Source organism: Equus asinus, chromosome 22 (genome assembly GCF_041296235.1).
Source record: "Equus asinus isolate D_3611 breed Donkey chromosome 22, EquAss-T2T_v2, whole genome shotgun sequence".
Taxonomy (NCBI): domain Eukaryota; kingdom Metazoa; phylum Chordata; class Mammalia; order Perissodactyla; family Equidae; genus Equus; species Equus asinus.
The window spans coordinates 43,641,892-43,669,424 of record NC_091811.1 but is presented as its reverse complement, the minus strand read 5'-3'; the positions used below and the strand labels follow the sequence as shown (position 1 = coordinate 43,669,424).

The 27,533-nt window shown below is 34.7% G+C and overlaps 1 protein-coding gene across 3 annotated transcripts in view; it reads right to left on the bottom strand.

The window, feature by feature from the left end:
• Positions 1 to 3,217: 3,217 nt before the first annotated feature.
• The window catches only part of LRRK2 (leucine rich repeat kinase 2), a 134,030-nt gene continuing 109,714 nt past the window's right edge, over positions 3,218 to 27,533 (bottom strand). For 2 of the 3 annotated variants that reach the window (XM_070493944.1, XM_070493945.1), the window contains 10 exons: positions 22,194 to 22,364; positions 20,336 to 20,436; positions 17,268 to 17,462; positions 15,840 to 16,033; positions 14,509 to 14,581; positions 13,539 to 13,723; positions 9,610 to 9,762; positions 8,018 to 8,230; positions 5,449 to 5,516; positions 3,218 to 4,849 (listed from right to left, as the gene is read on the bottom strand). In XM_070493944.1, the coding sequence (XP_070350045.1) occupies positions 4,728 to 4,849; positions 5,449 to 5,516; positions 8,018 to 8,230; positions 9,610 to 9,762; positions 13,539 to 13,723; positions 14,509 to 14,581; positions 15,840 to 16,033; positions 17,268 to 17,462; positions 20,336 to 20,436; positions 22,194 to 22,364 (1,475 nt within the window). In that variant the 3' untranslated portion in view covers positions 3,218 to 4,727. Of the gene's footprint in view, positions 4,850 to 5,448; positions 5,521 to 8,017; positions 8,231 to 9,609; positions 9,763 to 13,538; positions 13,724 to 14,508; positions 14,582 to 15,839; positions 16,034 to 17,267; positions 17,463 to 20,335; positions 20,437 to 22,193; positions 22,365 to 27,533 lie in introns of all 3 variants that reach the window. The other variant, XM_014827725.3, reaches the window with a different exon arrangement.

Sequence of the window (27,533 nt, the reverse complement as noted above, 5' to 3'; positions counted from 1 at the left end):
GTGGGTACATCTCTCTTGTCATTTTACAGATCAGGAAATAGGCTCTCTTGCCATTTGGCCAACTTGCCCCAGTTCGCTGAGCTAGTAAAAGCTGAATCTGAAATTTAGTCCAAAGTCTCTCTAATTCCAAATGCATGATCCTTCTCACTATTTTCTTTTGTAATCTTTTCTTTTTTTACTCTGGTTTTTAAAGTAAGTCTTAAGGTAATTTTTTATTAAAATTAAATTTAAATTGCTAATAAATTCTTTAAATTATTAAAATGAAGATTAATAAATCTCCAGAAATTCCACTTCTGGGTATTAATCTGAAGAAAACAAAAACACTAACTCAAAAAGATATATGTACCCTCATGTTCATTGTAGCATTATTATAAAAGCCAAGATAAGGAAATATGAATGTATCTAATGTATAAGGAAAATGCGATGTATATATAGATACACACAATGGAATACTAGCTATAAAAAAGAATGAAATCTTGCCATTTGCAACAACATGGATAGACCTTGAGGGCATTAGGTAAGTGAAATAAGTCAGACAGAGAAAAACAAATACCATGTGATCTCTCTTCTATGTGGAATCTAAAAACAAAACAAAAACAAAAAACAAGCTCTTGGGGGCCAGTGCGTGGCATAGTAGTTGGGTTTGGCACAATCTGCTCAGGAGCCCAGGTTCCTGGTTTCAGATCCAGGGCCCGGGCCTATACCACTCATCTGCCATGCTGTGGCAGCACCCCACATATCAAAAACAGAGGAAGATTGGCACAGATGTTAGTTCAGGGTTAATCTTCCTCAAGCAAAAAAAAAAAAAACAAGCTCTTAGATACAAAGAACAGATTGGTGGTTACCAGAGGCTGGAGTTGGGGGTCAGGAAGAGAGGAATTGCTGAAATTGGTGAAATAAAAAAAAACTGAATAAATATGGCAGCATTGATGAAATAAATGCAGAGCCTCCAAAAGTGACTTTATTAAAGAATATGTTTTCTTTGAATGTACAAGTTCTGTTTAGATTTCTTTTTAAGCATACTTTCTCATCAAAAAAATACACATTTATACTCTTTCTAAAAGCAGTTACTTCAGTCAAAAATAGCGATATTCTTACTGATCTGTCTGTAGCAAAAATTTTCTTATTCAATCTTGTGACAAAAATGTGTGCATCTGGTGATTGGCAGCAGAAATCCATCTAAGCAAAGCTTATGGTCAGAGAATCCTCTTGCTTACAAGCAGCTTCTTTCTGTGGTGGCCTAATTACTCTGACATACACCTCATCTGCACGGAACTATGAATAACAGGAAATCAAAACAATGCCAACATAAGAGAATCAGCTTCAAAACATTTTGTCCACTGGGCTTCCATTATAGTAAATTACATTTCCACATTATATCTTCTTTCATTTATATCATGATAGTAAGTGCTTTGAGTTACTTTGGGCTCATTTTGTAATGACATGGGGAAAACCCCATATGTCATATACCAGATATATACATGAAGTCATAGATTCTTTTTTATGATTTTATAACTTATAAGATAAACTTGGTGTTTGAAACATCTCTGCTCATTTCATCCTAACCAACAAACCTCTTTCCCCCTGAAAAGTTCATTCGCTTTATAATCTCTCATTTCATTAAAAATGCTACATCAATACATAAATATATATTTCTTTTGCATCTTCGATCATTTAAGTGTCTCCTGTATACTCTAGATGTAAGTTCTCTAGGAGGGGGAAGCTGTCACAAATTCCAATATTTAATAGAATACTTCTAAAATAACCCTATGCTCCCAAGATTCCTCTGCCTAGAATGCGTATCCCACCCCAGGACTGTTGAGGACCTATTCATCCTGAATGGCTCTGCTTCAGTATTAGCTTTTTGTGTGTATGTGATCCTCCCAGATTCTCCACTCTGGCCAGGCAGACATATTCTCTACTTTCCCATAATACTTCTAACACAACATTTATCACACTGGTTTGTATTTTCATAAATAAATGGGGTGGTGTTCAGATGGGTAAATGTGGTGAAGCCCAGGTCAGTGACACATATCAGGTTCTCCAGGAAGTCTATCTAGCCTTCCAGGCCCTGATTGCTACGGGACAGTCGATTCTGCTGGAGGCCAAGCAGCAGCCCCCATGACCTGGATGCTGACACTCCTTCCCTCTCACTATTCTTTGTCTTAGGCTGAGACCCCCTCAGCAGAGACTTCCCAGGTGAGCCTGGAAACCAAGGACAGGGGAAGGGCAGTGCAGAGGGAGACCTATGCCTCTGCTTACCACTCAGTGTGCTCAGACTAGACCTTTGGGTCTGGTGCCTCCCTGCCTCCCACTTGAAAGCCAGGGTGCTAAGAAGACACCAAATGCCTCAAGGGATCCGAAAGAATCAAGCACTTCTGCGCTTTTCAGCAGCCAGATTCTGAACTGTTATTGGAAACAATGAAACCCAGGCTGGGAAACTAGCCAGAATAGAGAACAAGGATTTCAGTTTCTCCTGAGTAGGTAGGGTTTAAGATTTTACTGTATTGCTGATGAGTCTCCACAAAAAGAAATCAGTTTCCCAAGTTAGGGGTTGAGCTATCCACAGTGATGGATTACGTATAGACGCAAAGTTCCAAAGGTTTTGAACTTTATCACCTCTTGGTATCTGAACATTTGTATGTTCATTTTTAATTTAGGAAAGTTCATACTCTTTTTTGCTACTTCTGCTGTGTTTCATCCATATATATCTTAATGTCTTGATGAAAAATAAGTTGCATTTTATTTCAAATAGTTCACACATAATCAACAGTGCTTGGCAGAATTAGATTCAGAGAGGCTCCCTTTTTTGAATTCAAAACTTCCCTCAAGGAATACTTTCTCTTAAGATAAATGCTTATGATTTGATAACGATTAGCAGCTTATTTTAGGGCTCTAATGGGGAAAAATTTTAAATGACTATTTTTTTAAAAAATCAATTGTTCTAAAGTCTTATTTTTTGTTTCAGTACTCAAGAGTGAACAATCCTTCTCAAGAAAAATTTTATGAGAACTTGAAAACAGAATATGTCATGCCCATCAGGTTTTATCCTGGGATCCTGACAGCTAGCTGTATTATAGGAAATTGAATAAATTCTCAAGAGAAAACTTTAGCTAGTGCTTCCTATATTGGAAGGTCCCATATACAGATTAATATAAAGTTTCATATTAGAAGGATTACAGACCTATATGTAAAAAACAAGATATCACAAAGTGTTAAAATTCACAAATGTGCTTTAAAAAATGTTTATTATTCTATTTAAATACAATGTTCATTTACATATTTCTCCATAATTGTCATCTGTAAAAAATTTGCATATAAATACAACAGAATACTATGAAATATCACAGGAACAAACACCTCCATCATTTCTGACTTCTTTCTTAACTACATAACAAATTAAAACATAGGTCCCTTTGAAAAGTGGAGAATATTTCAGGGCTAAGAATTTTATTACACTTAATACAAAGAAATTTAAAGTCTTCATATAATAAAATGCCAGTCAGTTCTGAGAATATTAAATGGAGTAGTTATCCTGTTATAAGGAATTGTTTAAAATAATGGATATTGGCCAAGGCCAATGGATTTACGAAAAACGTTTTTTCTCAAAGCAGAAATGACACTCAAATTGTTACCTACATACTTGGCTTGATCTTCCTATCATGGAAAGATACTTAAACAATTTAGATATAATTTAGAAGACTAGGTGAGCAGGCACTCATCACAGCTCAAGCTCCTTTCTTCTTCAGCAAATGGAGGAGTGTTACATACTCCGCATGGTCTTGGTGGGAGCTGTGGAATTCCATAATTCTGAAAATAGGGTTTCTACCTGAATGATGGAGGATTTTCAGGGTCACAAATTTAGGAAGAATATGGGTAAGCATTAGTGTAAGGAAGATTAGGAACAAGTAGCCAGTGGTCTGGCTTGGTGCTGAGAACCAAAATAAAAACATAGAAATGCCACTTAAAAGACTGAACATTGTATTTACAGCAATTATAAAAATTCAGGGTATCCACAATTCAAAGACAGAGTTGCAAAATAGGAAAAGAGAGAGTGGCTGTGTCTTTCCTGGATATAAAGACTTTGGCAATATGTTACATTTTCTCATCAGCAATTCTCACGGCGTTTTCTTTTAGATAGAGTGAAGTTGTGTGAGATGCTTTGTTTGCATCAGCAACAAAGAGAACTCATGTCCTCATGAAGGGCTTTACTAGTGCAAATTCACAGACTATTTACAAGCATTTATGATAACTGCACTTAAAAGCAATCTACGAAGGAATGTGTTACATGAAACTCTCCTAATATTTTTATTCTACTTTATAGAATATCTAGAAAGTAATCAAGTAATAGTCCTATCTTAAGCACAGAATTTAAAATAAAATTTACCTTCATTATGGATAACAAACCAAAAATTATCCACTTTGTAAATTTTAATATGAGTACTGCAGTTAAGTACTTTTTAGGTTTCCTTTCATTACTTAATCCACAAAATTAATTAGAATATATAGGAAATACAATACTACATTTTTAAATAATTCTTTAAAATATAGTTTCACTGGTAACTATTTCTACACGTATTTATATTTAAAATAAGACACATAAACATTCCTTCATATACAGATGAGCTATTTAAAAGAGTGGAAGTTCCCTTTTCATATGTAAACATTTTTTAAAGAAATATTTATAAGAGTATAATTTTCCCATCCAAAGATTTCCCATACCCTTTTTATTCAACAGATATTCTTCTCATTTTTTCAGCTAATTCTTTTCTCACTTCAATATGTTTTTCTAAATTTTGCACTTCATGTGGAAGATTGATGTCCCAAACAGACAAGCAAGACTGTATCTCTAGAAAATGAAAAAATAAAATGTCTCAAAGATCTGCCATAAGGCATTTTGATTTTATTTTAATTTTGTTAATTTATATTTAGTTGCCTTGGACAAACATATTATAAATACAGCAATAAATAATCTACTATATTATAGCCATTTATAAGAAGTTCCATTTGGAAAATGTTTAAAATAAATTATAGAACTGACTACTAAATTTCAAAAAGAGTGTGGACCTTTAAGAACCTAACATTTTATTTTCTGGAAGAAATGAAGCTTTTTCAAACACCGTTCAAAATCAGACCTCATTAGGGATATAGGTAAGATGTAAGGAAAAATACCCACATTTAGTTTAAATTTGGGCTAGTTCTCATTTTATAGGGTTGATATCACTACTTCATCTGAAAAAATAATTACTTAACACTCCTAAATCACTGAGACTTAATTTTGAAGATTTATGACTAAATTATTTGCATTATAAAGAAGCTACCAATTTAAAATGCTTGAAGTTTTATAGCATATGTAATACTTACTATAAATGTATAAAACACATAATATGTTATAATCATCCATGTCATTGCACTGTGTTTGGAACATAGTATCCTATTAAACATTACCTTTTTGCTGTTGTGTACCGTCGGTACTTTTCCGGTTATACCCCAAAACCAGCATGGCATTTTTAAGACTTCCTTTACAAAAAAAAAAAAAAAGGATTTTTATGTTAAAACAATATAACAAGTTGGACTAAAAGGAGTACAGGTGTTCATATTTTAAGACAGTGAACTTAACTGCTACTTAACCACGCACTTAACCACTAGGCCACTGGGCTAGCTCCAGACTAGTGATTTTCTAAAGCTGGAAAATTTGTGATCTTCTCCTTGCTAAAATTCTTAGTAATTGTGTGAATCTGACAAAACAGCTTAACCTTTCTACAAAATCAGCTTAATATTTATACTTTACATTATTTATACAATTATATATCATACATTATCCCTTAACCTAATTATGATATTAAATGAGATAATGTATATGAAATATCCATGTACGCCTTTGGATACAATAAGGCACTGGTCAAATATGAAGCATTTGGATGGAGAGTTGAATGGATGGATATACTGATACAGTCACAAATCCAGACTTTCTTCTCAAGTCAGTCACTAACTTATTCAACATTCAACAAAAGTCTCTATATACTAGGGGCCAGCCTGGTGGTGTAGTGGTTAAGTTCGTATGCTCCGCTTCAGCGGCCAGGGGTTCACCAGTTCGGATCCTGGGCACAGATGTATGCACCACTTATCAAGCCATGCTGTGGCAGGTGTCCCACATATAAAGTGGAGAAAGATGGGCACAGATGCTAGCTCATGGCCAATCTTCCTCAGCAAAAAGAAGAGGATTGGCAGTGGATGTTAGCTCAGGGCTAATCTTCCTCAAAAAAAGAAAAAAAAAGTCTCTATATACTAGACCTTAGGCTAAGCCCTGGGAATAAAGGGATGAACAAACACATGCAGACCCAATCCACATGCAGTTTATGTTCTAGTGAGGAGACTGACATTAATGAAAAAAAAGTCATGGCCAAGAGAGGTGCTATGAGAGCCAAAAGAGAGAACTTTGACCTAATCAGCGTTCACTTCTCCGAGATTTTGACATATGAGCTACCATTTCAAAAAGAGTCACTGTTAAGTAAGCCAAAAAGATATACTAAGTTAACTTAATTAACTAAGTTAACTAAGCAAAGAGTGAAACAGCACATGCAAAGCCTTGAGGCAGGATGAAGCATGGTATTTAAGAGAGACTGAACGTTCTTCTAGATCAGAAACAGCTGAGAGGAATGCGGTAAATGACAGAGGCTAGAAAGGTGGGATGAAGCCAGATCATGCTGCACTTTGTAGAGTATGTTTAAATTTATCTTTATTTTAATAATCTATTAAACCCACTGAAATCCCATATAATGTCAGTAACAAACAACCATTTGGGTCCTAAAGAACATACAAATTAAATTAGAGGATATAACAACCTTGGTAGAATAAGAGTAGAAAGGCGACCACAGACCTACTACTCTGCTGTGTAGACATGTATCCTGATAGTTACCAATCACTAGGAGCATCTAATCTAACTCATCTGTGCAACTCTGACCTCCATTCATGGAAAATAGGTGAGGGTGAGGAGAAACACTAGTCCCTTCTTATTATAGTCCCGTGAAAGAAATTTACTATTTTCTTCACCATGTCAAACATTTTATTACTTATTTGCTAAAGTCACATAAACTCTAGTTTTGAAGAACTTAACCTCATAGCGTAATTTTGTATATATACTATTACTATTCTCTAAACCAAATAATTAGTTAAGACAATAAAATATGAATACTTATGCAGAAAATATATTTCATATGCTACCATGATTTCTTCCTATTTAAATAGAAAAGTAGGAACAGAAAAGACATAGCTTGAGTAAATTATGATTTGTCAATATTTGTAGATCGTTGAGTTTAGCATATACTGCTACAAGAACATAAATTTGTTTATAGCATGAAAAATCAAATACAATTCTTTAACCAGGGGTGGGAAGCTTAAACCATCATCAAAATAAACATTTGCTTTAATTTCTTTCATCAAAATGTAAAAAGACCTCAACATTATGTATTTCCAATTTTTGCCTTAAGTATAGAGAAAAAAGAGAAACTAAGACCCAAATTTAGTGCTCAGCTACAATAATCTGCTTCTTTTATGGGACTGAGAGCATCTACTCTCTCCGTTTTTTTAATGACCCTGTTCAAAATTTATCCCAGTCCTATGTTTTATTATGTGAACTTCTGAGATACTGCAAATGGCACTGGAAAGTGAAGAGAAAACTTCAATTAAAAATAAAAGCATATTCTTGGGGCTGGCCCCGTAGCCGAGAGGTTAAGCTCGCACGCTCCACTGCAGGCGGCCCAGTATTTCATTGGTTCGAATCCTGGGCGCGGACATGGCACTGCTCATCAAACCATGCTGAGGCAGCGTCCCACATACCACAACTAGAAGGACCCACAACGAAGAATATACAACTATGTACCGGAGGGGCTTTGGGGAGAAAAAGGAAAAAATAAAAAAAATCTAAAAAACAACAACAACAAAATAAATAAAAAATAAAAGCATATTCTTATAGTCTTAGAGAATATTAAAAAAAAAAGATCTAAAAGAAAGAAACTTGCCTAACTGTGCTGTCATCATGACTCTAACAGAATCACAAAAGTTGTGAATTATACGTATAATTCGACGAGTTGAAAGATCAAGGAGTAAAATATGGCCTCCTCCAGTTCCTATCCAGAGGGCAGTGTTCTTCTGTAGGCAGAGAGTTTTCACTCTCCCAGAATAAGACATTTTGTGTTTCGAGTCTTTGTTTACTTTTACCATTTCTTCCCTAAAATCATAAAGAAAGCTATGCATTAATAATTTATCAACAATTAAGAAATAAAGTAGACGTTTCTATGTATATATATACATATATACTATTTTAAATTATGAATACATAACAGTGTACATTATATATCATTAAAACTGTACAAAACTAATTTTGCTAAATACAGAATGCCAAGAGCCACATTTCCCTACTTGAAGCATAAATTGTCAAAGACAACACAATAACCCCTTAACTTCAAGAAATTCTAAAATAAATAAGACAGATACAATTTTTATAAACATCAAGCCTATGAAATCCAGCAAAAAAAGAATAAATTTGCCCAATATCAAAAAAAAAAAGTTCATTTCAACTCTTCCATGAAGCCTAAAAGTTACAAAGGAAAATAAAATCACAGTCATTTACATGTAAAAAATATCAATATAAACCACGGAATTTTTCCCCGAGCCAATGAATAATTCATGACAAAAATGAGGTGTCCAGAAATAAAAGAATTCTAATAATTTTGGAACTTTCGGAAGTATGGGACTCTTTACTAGGCAGAACTGTCAGCCCTTCTGAGCATACAGAGAAAAACTTTAAGATTCTAAGAAAGTAAACTTTGAATCTCATTTTATGGATATAGTGCATAATCTAAATGTTCTCTAGAGTATAAAAAATACATACAGTAAAAACGAAAGAAAACAAAAATAGAAAGTGGTTAGCAAGTAAGGTCGGCATGCTCCTGTTCCCCAGCAGCAGTGCACAAAAGATGTGCTTAACGTAATGTCAGATTTGTCTGTGGCTAAGAAATGGGCTCTCAGCCTGGCACCTCTATCCTCCCTCCTTAGTTAGTGCATTGGTCAGTCCAGTCTGTTTTTTCCCTCGTATTTTAATATTGTTTTGTGACTTTTTATCATTAAAGCAGAGTATCCCTGGATCTATGGTCTAATTATAATTGGTCAAATTTGATACTGAGACGCTTCTGGATCTACGGCCAGCAATGAATCCGGTGTGGTCACTTGCAATAATGTGCTATTTTTTCATTGGAGAATATTCCTTATAATATCTTGAAAGAACCATATATATTATGTTCCTATTTTATTTCTAAAATGACATTTGCAGATACCAAGAAATGGTGCTGAAAAGCATTAACAATTTTGTTTCTGAGGGTTTTTTTAAAAAAATTTTCTATTTAGAAGTAGAAAGGAAGAAAACTAAGCCACACTTCTTCCTCTGTGAAATCTGAAGTGTAAAGACAGCTCTTATTGGCATTAAAGAAAGAACTAATGACATTTCACCTATAGTCAACAATAATATATTATACACTTAAATTTAAGTGAGTAGATCTCATGTTATGTTCTTTCCACGATAAAATTTTTTAAAAAAATCAATGAATTTACTTTAAAAAGTGCACACAGTCTATTAGTTCGCAGAGTTTTTCAGTTTTCTTATCCCGCACTTCCACAAATGGGCTATTTTTCTTAGCAACATAGAGAGCCGTGTCGACCACCACTGCTATGATGTTGGAATCACTGAAGGCTGTGTAAGAAAACCTAGGGGAAAAAAAAATTTGACCACTGTTCATTTTTCTTCTATTTCCACATGTAGTGCAACATTATATTAATTTTTAATACATATAAAAGATTAACCCCCTTTTGGAAAAGAAACAAGCCTGAGTATTGGCAATTATTTCATGTTCTCCCCTAACTATTCTGAGTTGAATATATAACTTACTTTGGTATTTTACTTACTTTTGATTACTTTGGTTTTTTTCCCCTGATAATAAAATAAAGACTATGACTAATGTTCACTTCTCATTTTAGTTTTAATTTCAGTTTTATCTGGTTCTTTATAGTGTTTTTTACTGTCCAAACATGCGAAGTATCTTGACTTCTAAAAGAAGTATCATAATCATATCTGCAACTTTATAATATTGCAATAAAATGCTTATTGTTGAGAATGCTTGGGAAATTAAGGGTTAGCCATTACACCTAGAATTATAAAATATCAGATGTTAAAATAAACTTCAGCAGGAGTGTCTTCAAATATTAAAAGATATCTTTGCATCAACACAAGCCAAGCCAAGTAGGAGAAAAAATCCACATCTTCATCGAAACAGAAATAGAAAGCACATTGTCATTTCCCCCCTTTGAAAATAAAGGAAAATGACGAACATTTTTAAAGATCTACCTTCCAACTAGAACACTGGCATTTTACATATTTCACAAATAGATTGGCTCCCATAGGCCCCATGTGCATGGCAAACTCTGAGTTAGCCTTTGAGGCTTAACTTAAATGTCAGCTCCTCTGGAATTCTTCCCTGACCTATTGAAAAAAAAGCAATCATTCCCTCTCCTTCACTGGTGTAGCTGTAATATTACAGACCTTATTAAATACAAAATTGTATTTATTAGTGTGGCCCTGACACTAGACTGCAAGTGCTATTTATTAAGGTCAAGGATCATGTCTTTTCTATAAACCAACAACCCAGTAGCATCATTATAGATAAGTACCTATCTATCTAGTAAAGATATATATATATAGTAGATAGATAGATAAGTATCTATTAAATGCCTGGTTAACAAAGCAGGCAGTTTGTTAAGTGGATGGACAGAAGGATGGATGAATGAAGAATAAACTAACAGGAGAAATGAACAACCAGGAAAAAGGTAAAATGGTTAAAACTGTAATTCAATCAGAAAGACGACATGCAAATACCACAGGGATGTACTAATCTTTATATCCTAAGGCAGGAAGGTTATTTTTCCTCCACCTTTTCTATTTTGGTAAGAGAGATGAAAATGCAATGCTTTGCAGGTCAAACTAGTACAAAGTTTTGTATAGAGTTTTAGAATTTATATAAAATACTTTTGTGTGTTATCCCATTTGATCCTCGATAAAAATCCTAGAAAAAATTATAAATTTCAATGTTTGTAATTACAGAAAGAAAAGTGTACAAATGCTAAATAACTTCCTCAAGGCCACTTGACTAATACGTTACAGAACCAGGACTCAAAACAAGTCCTGTGGAGTCTGTGGCTCCAGAGGCCATAGCCATCTTTCACTGTCCATTACACCTCTCAGTCCGTGCATGTGGATGATGATAAGGAGGGTAATGATGAGAAAGCAGCCCCTAATTAGTGATATGATGTCTGCTTAGCAGGGCAGAGACACAGGCAACAGGAGACACTTTTGAGACGAAAGCAAATAATTTCAAGTGTCTATGAAACAGCATCCTAACCTCTTTGGGGAGATAAACATCTTTAAGAGCTGATATTTATGGGCATTCTCTTTAGTAAAGCATCTATACCCCAAATCTTATGTGGAATGTTAGGGGGTTGATTGATACCATGATCTCATAACACGCTCTGTGAAATAAAAGAATTAGGGGCCCGTTCTTTTTAAATAGTTTCAGGTTTGTATAGGTTGAATAAAAGTATACATTACAGAATGAGACTAAGTCCATCCAAATAGTCACCACAGGCTAGGAAACAAATGTATGAGCAAGATAAGAACTAAAAACCAAAATCCTCATCTATGAGAATTTACAATATATAGCAGCGCATCTGAACCCTGACTACACTTTAAAATCACCTAAGAACTTAAAAAAATATATTGAAGCCCAAGCCCTATGCCAGGCTTAATTCATCTTTTTTAATTGGTCTGAGGTGGGTCCCAGGCATCAGATTATTTTCAGCTACCTAGTGGTTTCTACTGTGCAACCAATGTTGAGAACCTATAAGTCTGGTGGTGCCAAGAAATATTTTTGAAAATATATTTATAAGAATGTATGATAGCTGTTGTGTAGGGAAATAACAGATGCAACAAAGAACAAATCTGAGGCACCTAATGGGCACAGATGGGATCAAACACAGACACTTTGAGGCAGTGAAATTTGGACCAAAGAAGGCAAGAGGAATAGCAGTTATTTAGCCAAAGAGACAACCACATGTGAAGGCAGGGGGTAAGAAGGAGCAGGTTGTCTTCAAGAACTGAGACTATTTCAGTCTGGATAAAGCACAGAAGGCAAGGGCGCTGCAAAATATGAATCTAGAGAGGTAAGCAAGAACTACATTATAAAGGTTCTGGCAGGAATTTGGATTTCATGCAAAAGACAACGGGATGCCACTGAAGGGTATTAAGCAGGAGAGTGGCATCAGATTGATTTGCATTTTAGAAGAGTCCCTCTGTTCACCATGTTGAGAATGGATTGAAGGGAGCACAATTGGAGGTTGAGAACTGAATAGAAAGATGCTGTTGTTAACACGGCCATAGATGAAGGATAACAGCCTGGCTCATGGCAGCAGCAGTGGGAACAGTGAGAAATACAAGAATCTGAGAGTCAATCGGGAGGAGAGTCAAGTGAATACAGAAAGAAAAGGACAAAGGAGTCAAAGATTACTCCCAAGTTTCAGTCTTGGACAACTAAACGGATACTGAGAAACTAAGATATTCCCTGAGATACGGATTTGTGACTCAAAGCTAATAATAATCATAATAATAGCTAACATTTATTGAGCGCTTACCAAGTGCTGGGCAATACGTTAGCTCCTTACATTAATTTTCTTGTTTAGTCTTCCAAACATCCCTTTGAGATACAGTACATTACAACCCTCAGGTTAGAGAGGACTGAAGATTTGAGAAATTCTTGCCAAAGTTCGCATAACCAATGCATGGCTAAGCCAATATTTGAACAATTTATGTTCTTACCCACCACCCTACACTGCTTCTCACTGAAGAATGTGATAAGTAAGAACAACTATAGTGATTTGTTTAAAATACAACTATAAAATATTGAAACAACAAATTGACACAAGGTTTATGTTCTATTTTATTCTTGCTTGAAACTGGTATCACTAACTTTTCTGAAAAGGGGCTGTCTATATAATTATCAAATCTAGAGAGGACTTCTTATTCCTGAGGCCTATGTTTCCCACAATCAATACTCAATGGAAATTATCCAAAATGTAAGTGTCAAATCCATAGATTTAGTAAAATACTGAGTTGATTGCCTTTCAAATTCCATATGTTCAATTTGATACAGAGATAATGAAAATGTTAAAAATTTAGATTGATAAATACTACTAAGATTAGCATGGGTTTTCATATCTTATCCCAAACGTGATTAGGCTGGGCGATTTTTTAATGTCCCTCTGCTTTCTGGAATTTTCTAAGTTTTCTATAATGAATGTTTAATTTTATAATAGAAAAATAAATTATGCATTTTGAAAGACTTTCATTTGGGATTATCAATAGCTTTATTGACATGATTATAAAGAATAAACATGAATAAAATGGTAAATCAGTTATATAGACAAGAATAACTTACAGCTGATTTGTCCTGGTCTCAATGAGTTTCTGAATGGTGAAATCTTCAGAAAATGAGAAGATTTTTGTACCACATCCTCCCCACATAATGCTTTTTTCAGTTGAATTCATGGATTCACTCAAACACATCAGTGGAGTGCTAACAGTGCCTATATTTAGTGTCTTCAAAGGAGCAGCTCCTTTACACTTTGCCAAAAAGACAAAACACATTCAGTAAATTGAATATTGGCAGAAAGAAACACTAAAATTTGAGCCTTCTAAAAACTACTTTCCCATCATAAATGGTTAGAGGTGTTAAAATAAAAATTCACGATACATTTTTCAAAGGTTTTATAAAAACAGGATTCAATTCAAGTGATATTCCACAAATTATCCTTATAACCAATCTCTTCACTTCTCCATGCAAAAACTGTGCAGGAACTAACCTAGGGACTATACTCTACTTCTTTGTTTCTCATTAGATAATAAGCTTTTATGATAAGAAAGAATATGAATGGGTAGGATGTTGAATAAATAGATGGAATCACAGATGAATGGATGGACGCAGTAATAAAGGCTTTAATGATAAATGAGACTCTACAGAACAGAAAATTAAACGATTTCTTCATGGCCAAAGAAAAAGTTGATAGCAAACCAGATTTAAAATTTGTTTCCTTTGTTTTTTTCACAATATATTTATAAGGAATTATCTACTTCACTTATATAGAAATAGAATTTTTCCATGCCTAACATTATAAAGCAGATCTCATTTATCATTTTATCCCTAGCTCATTCATATAAAATATATAGTTAATCAGCAAGTATTTATACACAATCCGTTGTATAAAAGACTTCATGAGGCGATAAAAAGTAGAATTTATGATCCTTGCTTTTAGGGAGTTTATAATCACTTAAGGAGGGAGGTGGGGATGAGCATACATAAAACAAAGAACTTAAAATAAATTTTGATGTAGAACGCAGTCAACATTTACCTTAACAGATTTATCTTCAAAAATCGCTAAGTTGCCATCAGCAGTTCCCACCAAAAGAAAATTTTTTTGCTTGCTAAAAGGAAAAATGTCAAGATAGTCAAAAAAAGAATGCTTATAATGACCGACGTGGGCTTAACATTCCCCCTAGCCTGACAAACTTTAGAGAGCGTTCTTCCTGACTATGGACCCCTGACTTCCCTTTTCTTACAGCATTTACATTAGCAAACTTAAATTGTAATTTCTTTCTCCGCCCATTTGAGATGTAAATCTTCTAGCCTCTTGCCAGTTTTATAATCCAGGAATGTCTTTCTCAAGGACCTGAGGGCCCTCCCTTTCAAATGTCATCATCAAGAATAATAGCACCCCTATCTCTCAGTCTGTTGGGGGTTACAAGCCAAACTTCAATAAGCAAGCATTAGCAAACGCAGATGGCCTAATCACATTGACGTCCTCGAGTACTTTTCCACTAGCTCATCCCAGCAGTTAAAAACTCTCCCACCTTTTGATGCGGTCAAGTTGAGCTCAATCTCTCTCCCCTATGGCAACAGTCTTGAATAAAGCCTTCTTTGCCTATTTAACTCCACCTGACGAAATTTTTCTTTAACAATATCTAAATAATTTCAACTGCAAAATTACCAGTGGAGTTTATATTTCAGCAGCCAAAAACTTGGGCTTCACATTTTTCTAATACTTATTTATTTTCCAGTACTGATTAACTTAAACCAGAGAAGTCTATGGGGTATAATCTTAATGGCTCCTGGAAATAATCCTGTCCCGAATATCACAGCAACCAACATGTTACACACACCTGAAATTCTGCCATTTAGATAAATTCCCTTGGGGAAGGATGCTTGCAACTGATAATAATTAAGTCATTTTTACCTATTAACAACTTAGAAATTCATTTATTGGATCTTTTTTCCAATTTTGTAGTTAGTTAACTGATATGTTTTAGACTGGCACATAACAGGTCATTGATACAGAGGTACTCATAGAAAGAATTAGTGAGAAGTCATCTTCGAAGAGGCCCTACAAAGGTGAATTTATGTGAGGAGTGGCAAGGAGTTAGAGCCACAGTGGTGGTAAAATGAGGCACAAGGCTGAAGGGCCTGAAGAAATGATTGATCTATGTTATAAATGCCTCAGTTTGATTTGCATACAGAAAAATCACAAATATCTTTGTGGCCTCCCACAATTCCCTTTAATATATGCAAACCAATGGGAAACTGTTAAAAATGAGTAATCTTTGCTGATGCTCTAACAATTCTGCACCAACTAAGTCATCTAAGAGGTATGTAATTTTCCCCCAATGGTCAAATTCACCACCATACCTTTGCTTGGAAAAGGAATTGCAATACAAGCAAGTAACAGAATCAGTCATCTTTTCAAGGGTATGTCTTTTTTTCTCATCTTCGGTATTGATGACCAGGAGCATACCAGACTGTGTCCCAGACACGATCCAGCTTTCCTTTTCGACAGGAAGATGCACCAAGGCTAGGCACAGTATTCTACTATCAGTAACTTCCTGTCAAGAAAAGAAAACACACTCTAAAGGACTCGGTTCTAGCTCAACTGACCAGAACATGTACAGAATGAAAATATTATGTTATCCACATACATATCTCTTTTTACTTTGTTGCTTTTAATTTTTTAAAAATACCTATTTTATTTAATTTTCAAAACTAAATGAGTTAACCAGCAAACAAGTTTTGCCTATCTAGAGTGCATCTGAAACTAAAATTAAATATTGAAAATTATCCCTCAGTATCATTTCTCACTCATCAAAAGAATACAAAAGGATGGTTCAACCTTAAGAATAATGTTTAGGCATAACATTTATTTCAAGGCAACAGTCAAAATATTAGGTTACTTTTTAAGTTTAGAAATTAATATTTGCCAATACAATTGATTGCTCCATATAGTAGATGCTGCACCCAGAGCTCCTCCACCAGTCAGGCGCACCACCACCAGCAGCTCTGAGTGTTGGCTCCTAACAGCTCAGAGCCGCACCGTTCACAGAACTGCCCTCAGCTGATGGGAGCTGGCTTGCCCAGAAATGGCTGGGAGGTTACCCTACACCTACCCGTGGGCAGATTGTAGCCAACGACTGACAGACATGTGAGCATGAAAGACTGGACCCCTTGCCTGGTGGAAGGATATATCTGTGCCGCTATTCACACTCCAGAGTTTCTTATGGGTAAAAACAGAGGCTAGACTTCCTCAGAAACTCCATTTTTGCTAAGCTTCTTCCCCTGCTCTTTCTGGCTTCCTGTACTTCGTCAAAAGTTTCTCTGTTCTTAAATCACTCATACAAGATTCTCTATCTCAGGCTCTGTTTCCAGGGATCCTGACCCAACACACACAAAGGTGATTTTAAAGCAAAACACAGAGTATCTAATTTCATGTGAACACTCTTGTTCTAACAGAAAGTTAATTTAATAATATTCCTATATTAGCTCTTACTTAATTTCTTCCTATGTAAATTATTTTTTTCCTGAGGAAGATTCACCCTGAAATAACATCTATTGCCTATCTTCCTCTTTTCGTATGTGAGCTGCTGCCACAGCATGACCACTGCTGAGTGGTGTAGGTCAGTGCCCAGGAACCAAACCCGGGCTGCCAAAGCATAATGCACCAAACTTAACCACTAGGCCACCGGGGCTGGCCTCTAAGTAACTTTTTAACTGGTACACACTTTAAAATAATTTGCAAAGTAAGTTTTCTAAAGTATCTCTAATTGAGAGAGTATTTAGATTTACCTCAGAAGTGTATCTTTCAGTATTTAAGTCAAGGAACGAAAGCTGTCCTTTGTCAGGGTGCCCACAGCCCAGCCAAATGCTTGCATTCTTGCTGTTATGATTTGAGGCAACCATGCATTCAACAATCAAGTTTTTAGGTATTGTTATATGTCTCATCAGGCAGATTAACTCAGCTGAATTCAAAATGTCAAACACCTGAGAAAGTTTAAAAATAAAACCACACACAGCAAGTTAACACACGTCCTCTTGAAAGCTCATATTCTTATGTGTAATGTAGGACTAAATGTTAGAGCTCTGTCAAGAAAACCCTAAATCTGTTGGTTAAACTGTGACCCACCCAGAGCAACAAGATTAAGAAATCCAAACTATAGATAAAATTACATTAAAATAATACTTATTTTTAAAGTATGCATGATATATACTCTTTCATATGTATGGTATGTTTTGTAACTTGAAAGGAAAAGAAAATCTCAAAAGTGCCAACTGAACAGAAATTTAGCAGTCAGAAGCTATTCTTCATTGCATTTTATACTGCAGAGCCATATCATGCTGGCAATAAACACTTGGGCCAAGAGAACAGACCTTCTACAGCTGAAGGGAAAAGAAATTTTGAGCTCGGGCAACAAAATTCACAAATCACCTCTAGATTCTGTTTTTATACTTTTCCTTCAAACACTAAAGAGCTAGAGAGAGAGTGTGGAGCCACTGTAAGGAAAGAGAAACAGAAGTCAGGAAATTGGAATTAGGGCCCCATGACACAGCCACTTGCCTGCCACTCATGAAACCCCAAGAAAGTTCTTTATTCTCTCAGTGCCTCACCTGACAGAGGCAATGATTTTACCCACCTTGCCTAGTATATGCTGTATTTTAAAGATTAAATAGATATCAGAGTTTTTAAATACCGTCATGTACTTGAAAAAAACTCAAGGTTGTTATGTAATCTATAAAAAAGAAGTGAAACATAATTAAAAATGAAACCAAGAAAAAGCAAAATGATAATTAAGCTATGGAAAATTTCACTGTGATAAAATTTTTTTAAAAGTCTGTGTGATTAACACTGGTGATAACCAAAGTTAAAAAACAAGTAGGACAAGTAGCCAAGATGATTGTATAATGTTTAATAAAGTCAGTATATAGGAACTCAGTTATTTTTGAGTAGGAAATTTAAAGTTGAACACAAATTTTTCAGTGAATTATGATACCACATCAAGAGTCCACAACATAAAGACAGCTCTTATTTTGATCTATTAAAATCTGTTTCAGTGTAAAACATGGTAAGAGCTCTGTTTATGGTAATATGGTAGAAAAGTTTATCTGGACAAACCTTCAAGCTAAAAACAACTTAAAATGGTGAAGAAATTCTTTTTTTAAATCTTAAAAAAATTTAACTCTTTAACTTTTTATCTCTTAAAAACATTAAAGATCTGACAACACCATAAGGAATTATCAGGCTGCAAGACTGATCCAAAGCACAACAGGGTTTTTCATAAAAGTTGATAAAATGAATTTAAAATTTATATGAAAAAAACTAAATTTAAGAATAGCTAAAGCATTCCTAGGGGAGAAAAACAAGAGGAGAAAGGAGGCTATTATAAAGCTACAGGAATTATGACAGGACAGCATTGGAGGAAGAGTAGATAAGTTGACCAGTGGAAGAGAACGTGTGTGAATATGGGTGTCTATCTAAGACAAATTACAGAGTAGAAATGGAAAAAAAAGATCAATGGGGAAAAAGGAAGAAACTATTTAATAGATGAAGCTTAAGAAAATGGTTATCCATATAAAAAAAAGAAAACTGGATCCAGATTAAAATGTCCATCCCTGATGGATTAAGAACCCAAATGTCAAAGCAAAACTTTTAAACTTTTTTAAAGAAACCATAGGTTAATATTTTTGAGACTCTGGGAGAGATAAGGACTTCTTAAAATAGGACCCCAAAAACCATAAAAAGAAGAATTGCTAAATTTATCTACATGAAAATTAAGAAATTCTGTTCATCAAAAGGTACTCTACAGGAAATAAAAAGGCAAACCACAAATTGGGAAAAGAAATTTGCAACAGATATAGCGAACAAAGGATTACTACACAATAAAGACTCTCTTTTTCTTATTTCATTTGCATGCAAATAACCCAGTAGAAAAATGGGAAAATAATGAACAAGCATTTCCCAGAAGAGGAGACATATATATGACCAATAAACACATAAGGAGATGTTCATCCTTACTAGTAATTAGGAAAATGTAAATCAATACACAAGACTGAACCTACATGGAAAAAATTAAGACATTAGATAGTATCAAAATTTAGGGAGAAGATACAGAGAAATAGCTATCCTAGTATCAGGTGATGGAAATGTTAAGCTGGTACAACTTCTACAGAAAAAATCTGGATATTCACATATCCTAGGATTCTGCAATTCAACTCCTAAGTAAACACCACAAAGCAGTTCTCAGATAAGCTGCACCAGGAGACATGAACAACCATGCTCCTAGCAGCACTGTTTATAACAGCAAAAAACTGAAAGCAATACCAATACCCATCAACATGATCATAAGTAAATATATTGTGCATTCAAACAGTGGAATGGTCTAGCAGTGAAAATAACCAACAGCTATATTCAACAGCCTGAAGGAAACTTACAAAATACTGTTGGGAGAACCATCAAAAAACCTCACAATACTTTGTGATTATTATTCCATTTACATAAACTATGAATATAGGAAAACTAACTGGGTAGCAAAACCATAAAGAAAAGAAAAGCAAGGATTATGTAAAAAGTCAGGAAAGTGCCTACATCTATATGGAAACGAGAGAGATGCAATCAGGAAGAGGCATATGGGAGCTTCTGAGGTGTTGGCAGTGTTCTTTTTTTTTGTGCCTGGGGTGGTGTAAGATACAGGAGTTTTGCTTTCTACCTGTTTTAAACTGTGTGTGTTTATTTATATGTTTGATTATATACATGTGAAGACTATATATATGTGTGTGTGTGTATGTGTGTGTGTGCATACATATATGCATTTATTTTATGTTCTGTACAAAATATGCATAAATTTTGACTATAAGAATACCTGGGCAGAAGTAGGCCTTTCTTGAGGATTTTCTTTCAAACAGTTCTTAATTAACTTCTCAACCATAGGCCATGGGGCACAACCATATTCTCTAACTGGATCTAAAACATTCCAAAACATATGCTAGAACATTAGACAAATCAGAACAATTATTTTATTTCCTCTCAATGCATATAAAAGATCCAGACATTGCAAAGGAAAACATTGATCTCCATAATCCTAAATTTATTACGAATCTACTTCTCACAAAAGCTAATTTCATTAGCTTTATCTCTACTAGAGACATCAAAAGAGATTTCTTGATTTTTTATGGTATAAAAAAGAGAAACAAATACCAATCGAATAAAATAATAAATTTTCATTCCATTCCTGCATTTCAAATAGACTTTGAAAACACTTTTGTTCATATAATAACTGGACTTCTTTGGAAATACTTTTTATTTAACTATTCAGAGTAGGCAAGCATTTAATCGTCAGATCCCCACAGTAGGTTTGTGCACATTTGTTTCTTACAAGAGGAATGCCATTCTTCTGGTTGGTGTAAAATATAGATTTGGAAACTTGCACTGGATAGCTAACTGGTAAGATAAGGAGGGTGACCCAGATTGTGTCTGAAGTTTATCTAAAGGATAATAAATTTACTTTTGCTGAGAATCTTTAAAGGTTCCTTCAAAGGACATAGTTAAAGCTACATTCACTAAACCTGGCACATATTATACAGTCAAAAATATTTCTTAGGGGCTGGCCCCGTGGCCGAGTGGTTAAGTTTGAGTGTTCCACTTCGGCAGCCCAGGGTTTTGATGGTTCGGATCCTGGGCGTGGACATGGAACCACTCATCAAGCCATGCTGAGGTGGCATCCCACATGCCACAACTAGAAGGACCCACAACTAAAATATATACAACTATGTACTGGGGGGATTTGAGAAGAAAAAGCAGGAAAAAAAAAGGAAGATTGGCAACAGTTGTTAGCTCAGGTGCCAATCTTAAAAATATATATATTTCTTAAATGAAAGGGAAAGCAGAAAATATGAGAAAAGCTAAATATATTTAAAAGAATACTTTGTAGTAGGAACTGAAGTAATAGTCAAGGAATGAATGACAAATTCCTAGAATTTCTTGAAAGCATGACAACCATTCAAAATGAGATTTGATCTCATTAAATACTCATTTACTAATTCTTATTAATATTTGCTGCTAAAAATTATCATTTAAATAATTCAAGCTTCCATTCCTGCATATAAATTATTTCACTCCAAGAAAATGAAAACATTCCAGGCTCATAGGTATGTAGTAACTTTTCTTTTTTTTTTCCTGAAGAAGATTACCCCTAAGCTAACATCTGTTGCCAATATTCCTCTTTTTTTGCTCAAGGAAGATTAGCCCTGAGCTAACATCTGTGCCAATTTTCCTCTATTTTTGGTATGTGGGTTGCTGCCACAGCATGGCTGACAAGCGGTACAGGTCTGTGCCCAGGATCCAAACCTGTGAACCTGGGCCACCAAAGCAGAGCCCACTGAACTCAACCACTATGCCACAGGGCCAACCCCAGTAACTCTTTATGAGAACAGAAAACACTAAACCTGGAGTTCTAACAGCAATTTCCTTTTCTCAGTGTTCTTCTAAATATATACCAAATTCATCAACACTAATTTGAGATGTCAAAAAAAGGCCTAAAACTGCTATCTTACTCACGTGATTTTTATGAATTAGTCACAAGGATTTAAGAATATTCATGCACTAAACAAAAACTTATCAGCTATGAAATGAATTAAGTATACAACTACAGTTAAAGAACTTGGAAATGAAGCTGCTGATATTAAAAAAAAAATCTTTATTGAAGGTGAAATAAAACTTACCAGGTAATTTTCCTTGTATTGCCAATTCATCAAACTCATTTGGAAACTTCAAACCCTCTGCTATTCTGCCTCCAGTTGTCAAAATGTCATAGAGTAGTAAACCAAATGAATAAACATCAGCCTGTTGGTTATAAATAACATTTCCTCTAGCAACTTCAGGTGCACGAAACCCTGAAAGCAAACAGACATACGAATAAATATGCCCGGCACCAATGCCCCAACACCCCAGGAGGCCTATACTTAGGCATATAAGCTGAGGAAGAGTCAGAGAGAACCATGCTGAACCGCCCCGTCTTCTCAAATGGAGACACCTTAATCAAGCAATTAACAGCCCTGCCCCAGGACATTTCGCCTCAAGGTTGATCTTGATGAATAGTAAGGATAAACATTCAATAATAAATTATTAAGTAATGTTTCATAATTGAAGAAATAAAGCCCAATAGGGAAAAAAAAAGCAGTATCATTTTTCTCATGCCTAATAAGGGCAGTGTTTCAAACAAACAAGGGGTCAGGAAGGAGATTGCTAGACTTCACTCCAAGTCACTTCAACCTGGCTAAAATTCCAAAGCCTTCATTCACTATTTCGAGAACTTGCGACTCTGCCCCTTCTACCCAATAGAAAAATAAAAATAAAATCATGACTAAAACAAATAAAAGACCTCTCTCAGGGGTTGGTTCCTGCCTAAAATTATTTTAAAGAGAAATAAAACCTTTCATTCCACAATAGAGATACATCACTTTTAAATTTTTCAGAAAAAAAGAGTAATTTTAACATTATTCATAATAGTAAAAATATCAACCATCTAAATAATTCCAACCATAAAAGGAAATTGGTTAAATAATGTATACCATGCAGAAACTTAAAAATCATTTTTAAGATGACATGCTATAACATAAATGAAAAGAAAATATAGGATATAATTCTGAATAGACAGAAAGTTTATCAAATATATAACAAAAATCAACAGAATTAATTTTCTTAACTGTGATAATGGTATTGTGATTATGTTTTTAAAAATCCTTATTCTAAGAAAACACATGCCAACATATTTAGGGACAACATAACATGATGTCACAACTTAGTTTCAAAAACTCATATTTACAAAGAGAGTGAGAGAGAAAAGAATAGTGTGGCAAAAATTAATAATAATGAATCTACATGAAGGGTACGTCGGTCTAGATTGTCCTATTCTTTCAGCTTTTATGTAGGCTTAAACATTTTCAAAGTAAAAAGTTGTTGAAAACGTGCATAATTAAAGACTACAAAGAAATACATCCAAATGTAACACGATTATTTCCATGTGCTGAAATTATGAGTAGCTTTTATTTTCTTTCTATACTTCCGAATTTCCTACAATGAACATAGATGATGGTTACAGTAGTTTAAATATACGTCCGGAAACTATAACAAAGAATGAATTCATGATCTTCAAGGAGTAAATGGACTGAATTTGGAAACCGTTGTTTGACAGAGCTTACCAGCAAAAGATGCAGCTCAGCAGTCCTTCACTAGACTGGAAGGACATGCAGAGTCAAAAGGATGGAGACGTCAAATTTGAGCATGATAACGCTTCTGCGCTAATTGTTAACATTTTGCCACATTAGTTCACAGTCTCTCTCTTTCTACAAACACACACACACAAACACACGCTCACTTTTACCATTTTTCACATTTGTATCTCTCTTTCTCCCTCTCTGTCTCTCTCTCTCTCACTCTGTCTCTCTCTCTATATATATAGATAGATACATACATACATATACACACTATATATATAGCATATATAACGTATGTTATATGCCATATAACATTGTATATTATATACATAATATTTGACATATTATATTAAGTTGCAGATACAATATTTCAGCCCAAACGATACCATGCATTTCCTTAGAATAAGAACATTTTCCTACATAGCCATAATATGTCTCAAACCCTAAGCTAAAGAACTGTGTAAATAATTGACATAGTTCTAAAATAGATCCCTAATAAACTGTACATGTGACATAATGTAAACATATCACAATAGCTCCTAATTCATATTGCTATAGCATTTTACAGATACCTTCTTGAATATTTCATTTGCTATGCACAAGAGTCATCTGTGATAGGTAGATGAGGACTTTTCATTTTACAAATAATATAATCCTTTTACAAATATTATGCATTTTGGGGCCGGCCTGGTGGGGCAGCAGTTAAGTGCACATGTTCCACTTCTCGGCAGCCCGGGGTTCGCTGGTTCAGATCCAGGTGCAGACACGGCACTGCTTGGCAAAAGCCATGCTGTGGGTAGGCATCGCACGTATAAAGTAGAGGAAGATGGGCATGGATGTTAGCTCAGGGCCAGTCTTCCTCAGCAAAAAGAGGAGGATTGTCAGTAGTTAGCTCAGGGCTAATCTTCCTCAAAAAAAAAAAATGTTATGTGTTTTCCTAAGGCCACACAGACAACAAATGGTAAAGTCAAGAGTACTTAAAAATAATAAGTTACCTGCACATTAGCTAGTTCATTAACAACATTTATGCAGACCTTTCTAGAATTTAAAAGGGATTTTGGAGGCTAATTTAAACCTTATCCAATTATTTATTATTCATTCAACACATTTATTGGGTATCTATTATATCAAGGACTATTCAAAGACTATTAAAACATTTGACATATTTTTCCTTGATGAATTTACTGTTAGCAACTTTAGGATTTGGAATCACAGGATCTTAGAGCAGGAAGAGACTTGAGGGCTCACTTAGTCTAAAATCTCATCTAATGCACACATCCTTTACAATAGTCTTATACCTCTAAGCATCAATTCACAAGTCTCAGAGCTGTGCAGAAGGTTAGAATGTTTTTTCACAATGAGTCAGGGGACACTATAAAATATAATTGTAAGGATATGGAAAGGAATATTTATTTCAAAATGGAAGTGGTTTTAGCCTTCTTGTCTTCTCCCTTTCAAAATAAATGTCTTCACTGACATGATCCCCAGCAGGAGAACATAATCCTTATTTATATATTGAGGGGGTATCTCAATTATAATATAATGCACTTCTAAATGCTTCTTGAAACTCATCCAGTGAATTTCTAGTTTCTTGATTGCACTAACAATTTCCTTTAAAGTTATCTATGGAGCAGTAGGTGCCATTAGGAAAAATCTCCGTCAAATAATAAACATTGAAGGATGATACGATCATTATCCATCAAATGGGCCAGTCTAGATCAAATATGTTATCACAGGTAGCAATAAAATGACATTTAATCAACAACACATGTATAATAACTTGAGATATATCTACAATCCATACATTTAAATACAAAAAGACATAAAATATTACTATAATTTGTTTCTCTGAAAAGGTTATCATATCCACTTGAAAATCATGAATTTCAAAAATGCTGAGTAAACAACAATTTAAATCAGATTGTCCGACAAAATTACACAACTAAAATATTCAATATTCTACCAAAACAGAAGGACACAACATTGACACTGCGTGGAGGACTTAGACCCAAATACGCAGGAGAGACACATAAAGGCGGCATCAAAACAGTAGGGAGAAGACAGATTTTATAATAAATGATAACAGTATCAGTTGTTTGCTAAAGAAAAAACGGAGTAGCTACATTACTCCCTACACCTAATAAAATTTTGATGACCCGGAAGTGTGAATGTAGACTAGGTAGCAGTGAGAGTACTAAAGGAATATTCATAATTAAGTTGATAATATTGGGATAATAGTGGAATTCAAAATTCAATTCATAATCACCCTCTGTACCAAAGGTGGGGTGGTAGGGGCCCAAAGGCTGAGAGCTGAGGGAGATATATTGCCTTTAGGGAATTTAAAAATAGAAAGCAACTGCTTGCACTGGGGCAGATCACGCCTACCATCCCTGCCCTTCCTATATCTCGGACCACACATGTCAGGAAAATCAGATTCCAAAAGGTAAAAGAAGAGAAAATTTGTTTACCGAAAAACTTCAAACTTTGCAACAGCAAAATGCCATGCCCAAGTTTAAAAGACAAACCATAAACTGGAAACCATTTGTAACACACCAAAGAAAAAAGCCAACATTAACGAATGAATGTTACAAATGAATAAGAAAAAAAGTGGATTAAATGAGTAAAGACATGAAAATGTACAAAATATGAAAGAAAAAATATATGTCCCATACATAAAAGGTTGCTTGGCCTCAAATAATAAGCAAATAAACAAATGATTAAATATTTGAAAACTAAAAACATAAAATTATCACATTTTTAATTAATTAATTTGTGTGTATGTGAGGAAGATTGTCCCTGAGCTAACATTCGTACCAATCTTCCTCTATTTGCATGTGGGATGCCACCACAGCGTGACTTAATGAGCGGTGCACCTGGGATCCAAACCTGTGAACGCCGGGCCGCCGAAGCAGACACACGAACTCAACCACTACGCCACCAGGCCAGCCACCAGATCATCACTTTTTGACTATCAACTTTATGAAGATTTAAAACACTAACAAACCCAGAATGGAAAACAGGTGCTCTAATTCAAGTATTGAGGGAATTTTAATTGACAAATCTTTCTAGAAGGCAATCAGTGTTTCAAAATTCAAAATAAGTATACCCAGCAATACCCTTCCTATGAATTTAATGTTTAAAAAATTAGTTCCATAAATGAAAAGTTTTTAATTTAGGAGTCTGTTAATTAAGCACTTCCAATATATCAAAGACTTAGAAAAAACTTACATATACATCAAGATGTGGTTAAATAAATTACTGTATGTCCCAGAAATGAAATATTACATAACTGTTAAAACTAATATTTGACATAAAAAGATGTCCATGAAATATTAAGTAGAAAAAGAAAACAAATCAAACAAGCAAAATTTACAATACAATATGTACATAAAAACTTAAGCACATCTAAATCTAGATATAGTCCTATCTCTATGTTAGCAGAGTATGAAGCATTATTTCCACTAATTTATTAGAAACACATCTACTGACCTGCTCAACAGCATTTGCTGCTTTCACCTCATGCCCTTACGTTTTGCAAATCAAATCTTACTTTAAAATGACTTGCCTGAGTTGCCTGATCATGGACTCAACTTCAAAACCCAAAATGGTTGCAGGGGCACTGAGGGTGTTAAGACCTAAGCCATCAACATAACGTTTGATTATCAATCCAACCATGAGAACATCCTCCAAGCCATGGTACATGTATCTTTATCACTGAGGACTTCCCGGGAACAGCGACTGCAAGTTCTTCAAAAATGTCTGCCTTGTATTTAATTATATGTGTTACCCATAGTAGTTACAGGAAGAATAAACTTTCAAGCTGTTCAATGTATTCACCACTAAATT